This window comes from Hetaerina americana, unplaced genomic scaffold, assembly GCF_022747635.1.
Source record: "Hetaerina americana unplaced genomic scaffold, ioHetAmer1.1.p SCAF_3, whole genome shotgun sequence".
Lineage (NCBI taxonomy): Eukaryota > Metazoa > Arthropoda > Insecta > Odonata > Calopterygidae > Hetaerina > Hetaerina americana.
The window spans coordinates 844,368-857,451 of NW_027286874.1; the positions used below are offsets into that span (position 1 = coordinate 844,368).

The window sequence follows — 13,084 nt, forward strand, 5'->3', positions numbered from 1 at the left end:
CCTTTGTCTCCAACTAACCTACGCGACGGTAATTCCCGGAAACCAGCATGGATTCATCAGATAGACGGCGCGGAAGCCTAAGGATTAATAACAATGGACTAGTTTTTAATCATATTCCATTAACATCCATATTTATGAAGTGAATGGCTATTAGGTTTGTATTTGTGATTTTCAACTGCTGTTTGCAGTCCTCAGATAAGGTTAAAGACTATGACACTACAGATTCAGGGCAATTAACAAAAATTAATTTACACTTCAACTAACAAAAATGTTAGGCCTGGTACTTAGTAAATGATAGAATATATCTTGTCAGTCATCTTCCGGAGCTAGAAAAATGATACCATTTCGGTCAGCATACAAAATACCATACCAAACTGGCAACCTTTGACATGAAATTACGTTTGTTCCACATGGGATAAGCAACAAAATATTTATGCAGAAACAAATAAATGCATATACAGCGACAAAAAACAGTTTTTAAGGTAATGATCCAAGCATATAGCAAAGGGAAATAAACAAGCCAGTAATTTTGTTAGCATTTATTCTGCCATATTACATTCATTTCACTTCTTTCACCTGGAGACCTGGAAAATAATAGACAGCTTGAATTAGTGGTCTTTCTTATTTATTTACTAAATCCTTTCTATTAACCTTAATTGATGGCAAATAATGTGATTGCACTGAATTGTTAATGAATATCTTCAAAATGACATCCTAATTCCGAACATTCTCCATGATCTGAACCTCAAAAATCGAAATGAAACCGCACCATGAGGGTTGGGGTTAAAAACAAACCAGTACTGAACTCACATCAACCTCAGGCCAATTACCACCACTATTTTATATTTAATTAATATCAGAAAGTTGACAGTTTCATTATTTATTAATTTTATATTATAATGAATGAATGAAAAATATCAATTTATTATTTACAGGTCATGCATTATTGTTTTATGACCTAATTCAAAAGGAGCAAATTATTTTGTTAATTCCATGAACACATTCCACGTATGACAGTGGAATTATGAAGTGACGCGTATTTCAGAATACTGAATAATGCCTTTTTGGTGTGCAAAATCATTTGCTTAAGGGGATCGAGATGGTGCGGGGGCTAACGTACTGGCTTCCCACCCTGAGGGCGCGGGTTCAAATCCCGGCGGTGTTGAATATTTTTCAGAGGTATCTCGATCCCTACTTGAGGTGCTTTGTGGAGGGCACTTTGAGTGAGTACGCCGTCTGTCGGATGGGACGTTAAACTGCGGACCCCTTGGCGCCTTTCGTAAAGAGCAGGCTAATGCCGACGCCGGGTTTCTCTCCACCCTTCATCCTTTCCTGTCCATCCCCTATGGCGCAAATGACCTTAGCTGTCGGTCGCCTCCCCTTAAAACTACTACTACCATTTGCTTAAATTAATGTCTGCAATTTGTAAGATAAATCAATTGCAAAGGGGAATAGTGATTATGTTCTTATAACACTATGAAATCTATGAATCAATTCAATATTGACCCACATAATTTATCATCAAAATACAATCCCATGTACTACAACCACCAACATCACTGTGCGAGTAAATCTTTATGTATTCGCATAGGCAAATTTTATGGGAACACAATATTAAACCAGTATACAGCACGCTATCCTATCTGCTTACCCTTGTTTAGCTTGAAGTTACCAAGGAATATTATTGGTATTATTAAAAATATGTACTAAATTAACTTTTCCATATTTTAATGTTTTACATTTCAGGCATCAAAGTCACATTTAGACTACAATTTGCACAACAATTCTGTATAAATTAACTCCATAGGATGGTTTGATGAGAGTAACATCCACTAAGTTTCACCTTTATAACCAAACGAACCAGATTTACACAACAGTTAATTATACTTCATAAAGCTGTAACATCATGGTCACATCTACCACTGTTAATACTGGTCCTCACTCAATTACATGCATTATCAGTTATAATTCCTCCACTTCTGGAATTCATCCTACCTTCATGGAATCCTTTCTACCTTCAATGTTAACCTTAAAATTAACTGTTTATACAATCCTCAATTCATTTCCACTGATATTTAATCTGAGAGAATAACAAATAGAGAAATTGACATCACTAAAGAGTGCAGTAAATTACGCGTTTCATCGATAAAAGATATTCCTAAAATATTTATTCATAAAATATATTAAGGGGATGACTGGAGAGTAATATACAGTAAAGGGGATTAGAGCCAACAGGGGGTCGCCATTATGTCCAATAAAGCAGTACGAAGAAGCGCAGTTAACATGGATACTACAAATAGGGATACAAGCAGAAACTACGAACTTGGTCATTGCTCAGGTATACAAGCCACCAAGCAATCATAAGAAGAAAGCCATCAATAAGGTAAGCAATCAGCTTAAGAGGACATAATCGCCTTTGTTCCTGCAAGAAAACATTTCATAGTGTTGAGGGATTGGAATTGGCAGTCAAAGGAAAAAATGTTGAGGTGAGGGACTACAGTTTAAGGTACGAGGAATGAATGCGGGGAAAAAGCAATTGAATTCTGTAGAAGGCAAGGGTTAGTCATCACCAACACTTGGTTTAGACACCACAAAAGGTACAGGTACACATGGCAAATACCAGGTGATTCAGAAAGGTATAAGTTAGATTATATTCTGGCTAGGCTAAGGTTTAGAAAGTGTGATCAAGATTTGAATTTTATTTTGAACTTAAGACAGAGGTATCTCCTTCTTCACATGTATGGATTGCGAAAATTGCCTTCACTTAAATCCTAATCATTGCGTGCGGATGACAAGAATTCTCACCATTTAGGAGCATTGTTTTAAACTTTTAATGAACATTATTTACACATGGTAAATAATGTTAATTAAAAGTTAAAATATAAGTAATACCTTACTGGTAATTCTTCATTTGCCTTTCGTTATTCAATAAGAAGCCATATCTTAATTTTTCATTTTGTTTAGTAATTTTGATAGTATAAGCCATTTAACTGAATTAAAATACAAGGCTTTTTTTGGTATGAATTTTCAATTGCTTGGAACTAATTTGTCATCCTCCAATTCGGAGGTAATATTTTTTTTATCTATTCCTTGAGTACCCCAAAGCCTTGCCTCATTATTTCTTGTTTCTCCAATTGGCCCCAGCTGAGCTAGCGATGAAGAAACATCTCTATCACCTCAAGGACCATTGCCCCGTCTGTAACACTCCTGGTACTGGAATGCACTGTAAGCTCCATAAAGGTTAAAATTTTTTATGAAAAGAATGAGGGAATCAAGAATGAATCGTCCATGCTTCATTTCCTTAAGTCCTAGTGAACTGTTATTTCGGAGTTGGATTTGCCTTGCGAGATGATTTTCTCAAATTTCATTTTTCAAAATAGTCCATAAAATTGCATCACACATGTAAGACAAGTGCTTCGCTCAAGAAATTTTATTTAATCTGTGCACCCATGACTTGTCAGATATGCCAATAAGCATGACAAAGAGGGGAATGACAGCAGAAGTAATTCAGATATTGTAGTGAAGGTCAGAAATAAAAAATCCACTCCTCTCTCGATAAGTGAAAGTGACTTTGATGAGCCATGAAGCCATAACTTCAACCGGAATATCTACTACAACCATCAGGTCAAATAGAGTTGCCACACTGAAGAGTGAGATGAAAACATTGAAAAAGGTATAGTGCACCATTTTCTCATAAACGTGAAGTGCTTCCAGTGATTGGGAAAGACATAAGGTAGATGAGGATGATTAACAGTATTTTAAGCGCTGGGATGGGTCATAACAAAGCTGAAAGACAGGATCACAGGCTCAATCAAATTGCCAATCGAAAAAACAATCCGCATTTTTAAATACAATAAGTAAACTATAGCTGTAGATAGGACTGATATGTATTTATCGACTTATGCAATCATGAGAAAAACAATGAAATGGTCTAAAAAAGATGTGGTGCGACTTATTAATTGAGCTCGAAGTTTATTAACCATTAAATTAATCAAATAACATTCCATTCTAAGGCTTTCTCTTCCAGACCACCAAATTTTAGGCAACAGTACAGAGAAGCCAGGTGAGCCTTTTCGCTGGATGACAGCGACGCTATGCTGTGGTAAGAACTTAATAAATACAGTCTTGTTTCAATTGTAGGTAAAGAGAAGAAAAAAATTCCAAACTAGAGGATGCAAAGTGTGTGCTTCAAGAAAAATTATGAAGGAGACAAGGTATGTGTGCTCTTCTTACGATTCTCCACTCCACAAAGGAAAATGTTTCATGAAGTATCACTCAAAGGCATGATTAAATTACTTAACGAGAATAACATTCAAAATTCCATTAATATTCAACTTTTAAGAAAGTTATTACAGAAGCAATGCATGTTCATTAACTAACCCTTAGAAGTCCACCAAAAATGAGGGTTAAAAACCAATTAATTACCCCTGCACTCAACTTGTTGAGGTAAGGTTCAATATTATCTATAATAATTTCCATAATTTCAAACCACAGCTCATTTACCAGAGTATGCAAAGCCTAAGAAATTGATATTTTTCTTTCAAATTAGATTTTCATTGAACTCATGTGGGTATAAGCAAGTCACCAAGGTTGTTTTACTTATTCAATGGCCATCTTGACCTCAGCCTACCTTGGCCAAAGTAATCATGTTTGAAATACAACTGGAACACATTTAAAATTAGTCAAATAATGGACAGTTGATAATACTTCATTAATTTCTTCATATGCAATAACATTTGGTGTCATATATAAAAACTGCATTGCAAGAAAAATTAAGCTTTTTTAAAAAATATATCTACTTGGATGATAATTTTATACTTTTGAACTTTAATGATCTATGATTACTAAGAAAAAATATATAATGCTTGAATGAATACAGCTTTCTAGAGTAAGTACTTCAAAGGAGTTGGGAAAATTATAAATGAAGGCAGGGATGTTTTAATTTTGGATTGAAGTGTATTCTAGAGAAAGTATTAATGACAAAGGTGACTGCTCTGATAATGAGGAGTCTCTACAACCTCAACATAATGCCAGTCCTAGTTAACCTACAAAACAGAAGAATAACATTTTCTCAGTTGAGTGAAAAACAGTGAAGGTTGTCCAGGTGGTAACACCTGGATTGCAAAAAACATAAATATGGCATAAATCATCATGATATCAGTTGTATGTAAGAGCAATGGTGATATTCCGCATGAGAAACTATCACGAACAAGGAATGCTGCCAGAGAAAATAACCTCCCACTGAAGAGGCATTATTTCAATTTGTATTAAAAGTAAAGTTTAGGATAACAAAATATCTGTTTCTAGCTTTGAATAATTAAGACTAAATATGGAAGAAATGAAGGATTACTTAAGATAATTTTGAACGTGGGCATCATTCATCCAAATGCAGTATTATTGGCCATTAGACTGTCCAAGTGTCAAATTTTGGCCCATACATTGAATGATACATTTGAAAAATGATTAACTGGGACAAATGATCCCAGGAACAGAAAAGAGAAGAAGCCGAGGGAGATTCAGCAGTGAAACTTATCCTCAATTTGTGCTCAATTTCAACCAAAAACAGCACTGCATTAACATAGCCATTAAGGTGTTCGACTCTGTCCGCGATGACCCAAATTTGCTTCAGTGGGTCATAACTGGTGACAAATCATGGGTTTATGGTTATGATGTGAAACTAACACTCAATCATCTAAATGCAAGCTGCAGCACGAGCAAAGACCGAAAAAAGTGTGCCAAGTTCGGTCGAATGCGACTGTTTTGCTTACAGTTTTCTTTAATTGCAGGGGCGTGGTGCATCATGAGTTCATACCACTGGGTAGAATGGTAAATAAGGAATATTAGCTGCAAGTTATGTGCAATTTGCACAAAGCAATCTGACACAAATGCCCAGATTCATGAATGAACAAAAATTGGCTTTTGCATCATGACAACTCCCCTGCTCACACATCGTTACTTGTGCACGAATATTTGGCCAATACAACACACTAATGATGCCGCAGCCACCGTATTCCCCAGATCTGCCCCCCCAGTCACTTTTTCTCGCTCCCGAAACTGAAGAGGCCCATGGAAGGATGACACTACGCTACGATTCACAAGATTAAGGACTCATCAAGAGGCATCGAAAAAGAGCTGAACAAGATCACAAAAAATAATTTATTGAAGTGCTTCCAGGATTGGAAAAATGTTGGCAAAAGTGTATAATATCTAATGGCGATTACTTTGAAGAGGATTAAATAAACATTCATGAATAAGTAAATAATTGTTGGAAAAACGTCAAGATACTTTATGAACAGACCTCGTACCAAACATATGGCTAATGTAACAGCAGATGGATGGATTTACCTAATTGCTTCAAGAAATAAAACCAAAATGCCCAAGATCTCAAAAACATACTCGATAGGATGTAGAAACAATTGGCTAATAATATAGCCTATTATCTTGAAGTAATATTTCAAAAATCCCTAACAGAATGTTAAGTCCCCAAGGATTGAAATGACACATACATTAAGCCTGAACTCCACAGGGAGGACCTTAGCAATTACAATCCCATTTCCATCATGCTAATGTTTTACAAAATTTGGAAGACAGGTTGATAGTGGGGTAAAAATGCAAAAACTTCAAGTAACAATCAACACATTCAGAAAAGCCACACATTAGAGGAACAATAAGGTTTATTCACACACGATATTTTTAACAGGTGGCAAGTGGACGCAATATCTTGTCTTGTAAAAAAGTAGAGTCAAACCTAATCTCGCACAGCAGATAATTCACATAATGAGCAAAAATGTTGGTCTTGAAAATTAGTCACCCATCTAGTGACTTTTTGCATGAAGAGTGAAAAAGACAGGGGAATTCCTAGACTCATTGCACACCTGCCCCTGCAGTTTCTGCCGCACTTGATCTGATATAATCTCAGCACCCAAGTGATTGCAAAATTTTTCCAATACTATTTGCACATAGTTAAAATACTGACACCAACAAAAAATCCATTATTGATGTATAAGAGAATTAAAAATGAAAAATAGTAGAAATGACAGTACAAAATTTACAATAGTAGACATTGCAAAATAATTGAAAATTGGGAACAACGTGAGCGTGGCTGATCTAGTACACACATCAAAATGTGTCTACATCACAGAAGGCCTTTTCTTAAAGAACACGGACAAGACGAAGAGATAAGATGCTTCAAATACAGTGACAGGGGTATCTATGCAATGATAACATTTTCAACAATGTTAAAAAAGTGCTTCTAATATGCATAAACAAAAAGCAATTGAAATGAGACACCATTGACAAGAATACAATATATGACAAGGGGACGTGATTTTTGCCAAACTCGTTAGTATGAAGCCAGGATCTTCAATGGCCAAACAAGTACTGAAGGGGAGCCATGTGTGATAATAAAAGCTAACAAGAAGAACCATTATCCACAGGGAGGTGAAGTGGGAAGCTTTCAGCCGTATAAAAAATAATGAAGAATTTATTTTGATTCTTTTTGGCTTTTACAATGAGTTCGCATTCCTGGTTCTTTTAGTTCACGATGGAAGAAAAGGTGAACATGATCCAAGATCCTAAACAATGTATACATAATTTCCTTTGAATAAATCTGTCTGGCACAATTCTTTCCGGCATTAACACATCAAATTTTACATTAATTTACTTGCAAAATGTTTTCCGCTTAATTAGTGTTTTCCCTAACCAGAAAGATGACAACGGATTACGCTTGTATTATGAGGCTCACTGTATTTGATGAAAGTTGCTCATGGGAAACTTGTTTATAACTTAGAAGCTTATATGGCATGTAAGACAAAGTAACACTGGAGATAAAACTAAACGCTAAAGATAATGAACAAGATAACACTAAATTGGGTTAAGGACTCAGTCAGAAAAGAAGTGGGGTTAACAAATTACATTATCAGGCTTGATGACATGGAATTTGAACATAGCAATGAACAAATAGTAGATTTTTCCACTAGATAGTTAAACCACAAGCACCTTCCACAAAATGTAAATCATCTTCCGAGTTTAAAGAAATATCTAGTTAAAAAGTACTAGTATTTGTTCATTACTAGAAATAAGGCTGACTTTGATTGTGTCAATACTGACAGCATACGAGTGATACCTGGTGTATCTCAGGTGGATGTCATCGGGCCTTGGCATTTCATGATTTTTGGGACTGATTTGAACCACCAAGTGAAAGGATAGATAAGGATGCCCATGAATGAGTCCTTTACCAAGAGACTTTTAATGATAAGGCTAAATTAGCTTTTTGAAATTGTGTGGAAAATGGTGATTTCAGCTATATCATAACAAAACTGGTTCATTTCTTCATCAGATCTGCGGTTTTGTTCAAACTTGCTGAAGTTGATCTAAAAGTGCTTAATGTTGAAATATCAAGGTTTAACTATTACTGACAACTCATCATGGGACTCCCCACGTACAAAATCTGCATGCAATTTAATAAAAAACTGGGATTCATTGAATGCATTGCTGGCAGCAACGAATATTGATACCATGCCCTCGGTAAACTCAACTTAGAACCGTCATGTAAGGTATGTGATTCAGTGGGATAAGGCCTCATTCAGGAAGTTGAGATGGTTCAACGCTAGGCAGCCCAATTTGTCAAAAACTGTTACAACTAATGAAAAGCATATTGGAAATGGGCTGAGAAAAATTAGAATGAAAACAAAAATGCTAGGTGAAAATTATTAAATAAATTCAGAGCAGTTTGTTTCAGCACCAAGTTTTTGTCCACTGTTTGAATTCCAACATACATTGGTAAGAGCTGTTAGGGTTTAAGGGTGCATCAACATCCATGGCTATTATGCACCACTGCCAATATATAATTAAAACCTCAATACCAGTTTATTATATTAATATTAAAAAAACAAGCACTCGAAACAAAAAGTGTATCAAAACCTTAAGTTTTCCCATTAGGCCAGTTTCCCTTTTTAGTGTTAAAATCTTATTCTAAAAGTTGGGGTCATCCCCTAAAATGTTACATAGGTCACCCTTATTTAAAACTTTCTCTGGCCATTTAATGTTTGTTACCCTCATTTGGATCATGAATATAAATTCCAAAACTAGATGCCAGAACTAAGACCCAAGGACTCATTGCCATGGACATTAAGGAATAACTTAAAGGCTATTAAGAATGCCACTTGCCACCCGTTATGTCTAGAGAATAAACTATTTCCCTTGCACACACGTTTCACACCAATTTCGTACCTCTCATTAACAAATCCCTTCCCACATGAGAGCAGGACCACATATAACATCTTACATCATGCATGTTACAACATTCCCCAACTGCCTTGTGTTTTACTTTAAAGTTCCACCTGCCTTCCCTCATTCTTAGCCTCGAGAGTCATATCTCCCTCAGTCCACTGCCAAAAGGAGGGTACATTTCCCAACTATGGCATCAGGGGTGGGGGTCAGAGCTTAATTACGTTTCCCTTCCTTGCTTTCCAACTCTGCATGACCTAGCTAAATATGATGGCGGTCAATCATATAAATAGCAGATTCTGAGGGGTCAACGTATTGAGGCTGAGAAAATCTGTGCAATAAAGATTAAAAATACAATCTACGGAGTAGTTTAATGCGAGGATAACTTTTCATATATGAATATACAGGAAAATATATGCCCACAATAGAAGAATAATCAACAGACCCAGCAGTCGAATGTAATATATATCTTGCGAACCATAACTCCACAGTGGTTAAAAGAATGTCCATTAGACACCTTGATACCATCGCAATGGAAGAAGGGGTGTTTTCGAACAACACATGAAATATTTAAGGTACCAAGCATATTACATGCATGTGCACAGTTAAGTTTGCTATAATTACTGGGTATTGGGATATCACCTGCTTTATTTTAGTATAAGAAAAATTCTTTCAACACTGATCTCTTGTTTCAAATTGTACCAAGCAGGAAGTTCAATTGCACCACAAATCATCTAGCTTTGGCATGAGCTTATCGGTTAGTATTAGCGTAATTACATCCCAATGTGATCGTGGACTTAACATACATAGAGCACAGGGGAAACGCAAAATGAAGCATATTGTAAATATTTTGGTGCTCTTAACAACAATGACTTGTAAGAGAATTCCTTGACGAATAGCAACAGGTGACCATTTCTAACATTCTAATTGTAACTGATGGGGAGCATCAAGCGGATATAATAGGCAATATGAATCAAGCCATAAAAATGTTTGGAAGGGCTGGAAGTTTTCCAACTGAATCAGAACAGAAACAAGTTAAAGGTAGAACCTTAATGTTTCAGAGTGCATCTTCATGAACATATAAAACAAATCGCCGTAGGTATTCGGATCGTGGAATATGAATGGACTACATTGATTTACTATCCCAAAAATTACTATTGTTTTGACGTTATAACGAACGATGAACTTATACATTTTCTCCATATTAACGAAGCCAGTGTCAGCAACATATTTCATTTTTATTTATTAAGAAAGATAATGACATTTCGGAAAAGATGTCACTGAAATACACTATTTCAATGCTGACATTTACACTAATTACCTGGAGGTAAGGACTGCTTCAATTTCTCAGCCTTCTCTTTGTCGGTAATGACCAAAGTGTACAGGAATCTACTGCAGCGAACCTTGAACTTCGTGTTCTCGGGATTCTTCTTTATTTTCACAGCTGAAAAACAAAATTTGCGCGAAATGAAAATTCAGGACGACTTTTGAGAAAGTAAAACTGGGTAAACCAATCCCGAGGAAATTCTCCCAGTGAATGAAATCAAGAACTGTCATGCCTTTCACAAGTACCGCAGTATTCTTAAGAGGGGAAGTATAAGTCAAAAAACACCGAAACTAAATGTATTCATCAATGTACACACAATTCGCAAATTAAGGAAATGCCTCAAAACATACGCAAACATTCTGGTTACTAAAATCTCAATGGTAATTTTTATTAAGTCCAAACTTTTCCTTTCAATTTGATTTAAATGTTTACTCGAGCAGAACATACACTTCACAGACTTACTCATGAATATTTTCAGTGTATCAATAAAATTTGACGACTGGCACTAGCATATAATTGCAATTTGCGACAATAATAAGCAATTTATTTCACAACAGCAGATCAATTTTGGTTTGGAACTTACATTTTGCATCTTTCCTTCGGGCCTTGAGAAGAAAGTCCTTAATTTCTTTAATTTCTCGGGGCTAAAAAATGAAATAAAACTATTAATCCATCAAAATATAGAGATATTAAGTCATTTCACGGCAAATAAGAACCCATGCTTACCATCTTGCCTTCTGTTAGGTCTCTAATATCTGTGAAGAGACAAATATTTAACCATCTTAAGAGCGGAATATATAAAAGAATTAAAAACACTTCAACTTAAGCACAAATTAATTCAATACATAGAAATTATATTAAAAGATTCCAACAGATTTTATCATTGACAAGACCACGTTACCTAGAGCCCTTGCGTTGAAATCTGAACGAATTCCGGAAGAGGATACTCACACATGGACAAAAACAGTCATCACTTCCGGTCGTTCCACTTTTAATTTTTAAATATTGTAAGTGTTTTAATATATGTATGCAATATAAACTCATGTAAAAACAGAAAATGTTTTTTTAGTTCCTATGCTTTAATATTTTAATATTTTTGTAGCTATAATAGTTACTGAAACTACCGACTTGTAAAGCGCCAGATTTAAAACCATTAAAGCATCAATCGTACGTATATGAATATTTTATGTTATTCCTTGATATTTTAAAGTTTTATAGGGGATATAGATTTTGAAGATATATCAAGCTGTTTTTGATTTTGCTTTTTGATTCGCATTAAATGCGGGGTATTTTAAAATTCAATATCTCCCGCAGAGAAATACCCCAAAGGAATATAACACAAAAGAAGCCCTGTTAATCATTATTCAATGTATCATTGGCTTTATTGAACAAATAGCATTCTCAATGATATTTTTGATTTTGTTTAGAACTTTTAACCGTTTTCCGCCACTACATCATAGGCAAAATATATACATATATCATTAAATGTATCTATTAAGATTTCCATAGTAATCAAAATGTGGCCCAAATCAATGGAAGCAGCTAGAGGAAAGTTTTTCATAATGTGAACCCAACCAATACGGCTCATTTCAGGAGCACAATTTCTTAATTTCTTCATTGGCAATTGGAATTTTTACGGAGAATTGCTATAGGTATTACAGCTAATTCTGCAAATAATGTATATTTGAACAACAGAACACATATTATGCAACAATTTTTCTTGAAGAATCCTGCAGTAAATCAATTACTTTTTACTTTTAAAGATAAAAAATTCACATTTTTTAAAATGAAAGTGTAATAAAAGAATCAACATAATTATTGTTGAAGTGTGTTTGAGGGGCTGATTATAGGCTGGGAATTCAGATGAGAGGAAAAAAAGGAAGGAAGGGGGAATTTTAGGAAGGGGCTCTATATTTTCTTATCTAAAAGTGGGAGAAGTTGAAGTTTGTCAGTTTAAAAAAGAAGCTGGTAGTTGAGGGTCTCGGGGGATTTCAAGGTTTTTTTAAAAAACGAGTGAAATCCTGATGAAATTCAAATAATTCAATTGGTTTTTTACCTTGTTTTCCTGAAATATCTCATATTTGAGTCTGTTTGATCCAAGCGCTATTTAGTAACTCATAATGAAATGAAAGTTCAGTTTGCTAAGTGAGTAAACAATTGTGAACCATTGAAAGACTTTTGAGAGTGGATATAAATTAAGAAATTGATGGATTCATACAGGATGGCATTGAAGAATAGTTAATGTGCATTTCATTCATGTGTGGGTGGGACTTTGGGTTACCATCTAAGTATTTACAAGGAAAAAATAGTACCAGTGTACACATTAATGTGTAGTTTCTTGCCAATGACAGGATAAAAATATAGGGAAGCTCTGCAATATGACATTTGAATAGGCTTGGACTGGAATGTTCGCTATACTGATAAGAATTTAGCAAAAAATGCTATTAAGTCATTTAGCTCATGAAGAAGTGAGAATCATCTCTTTGATGCCCACTCATTAATCCAGAAATATGATTTAAAAATGTTTAA

General features: G+C 35.1%; 1 protein-coding gene across 1 annotated transcript; it reads right to left on the bottom strand.

Moving 5' to 3' along the window:
• Positions 1-524: 524 nt before the first annotated feature.
• On the bottom strand, positions 525-11,520 carry RpL38 (ribosomal protein L38). Its single transcript, XM_071588031.1, has 5 exons — positions 11,457-11,520; positions 11,282-11,310; positions 11,139-11,199; positions 10,550-10,672; positions 525-584 (listed from the first exon to the last, which is right to left on the bottom strand). The coding sequence occupies exons 2-5, from the start codon at positions 11,282-11,284 to the stop codon at positions 559-561; spliced, it is 213 nt and encodes a 70-aa protein (XP_071444132.1). The 5' UTR covers positions 11,285-11,310; positions 11,457-11,520; the 3' UTR covers positions 525-558.
• Positions 11,521-13,084: the final 1,564 nt, after the last annotated feature.

What these genes read in the sequence shown, in the direction of transcription:
- RpL38 (XM_071588031.1), bottom strand. An exon ending in CCGAAGGAAAGATGCAAAAT is followed by an intron (nt 10,673 to 11,138) that starts GTAAGTTCCAAA and finishes TTTGTTTTTCAG; the next exon opens with CTGTGAAAATAAAGAAGAAT. An exon ending in GAAGCAGTCCTTACCTCCAG is followed by an intron (nt 585 to 10,549) that starts GTAATTAGTGTA and finishes ATTATTTTCCAG; the next exon opens with GTCTCCAGGTGAAAGAAGTG.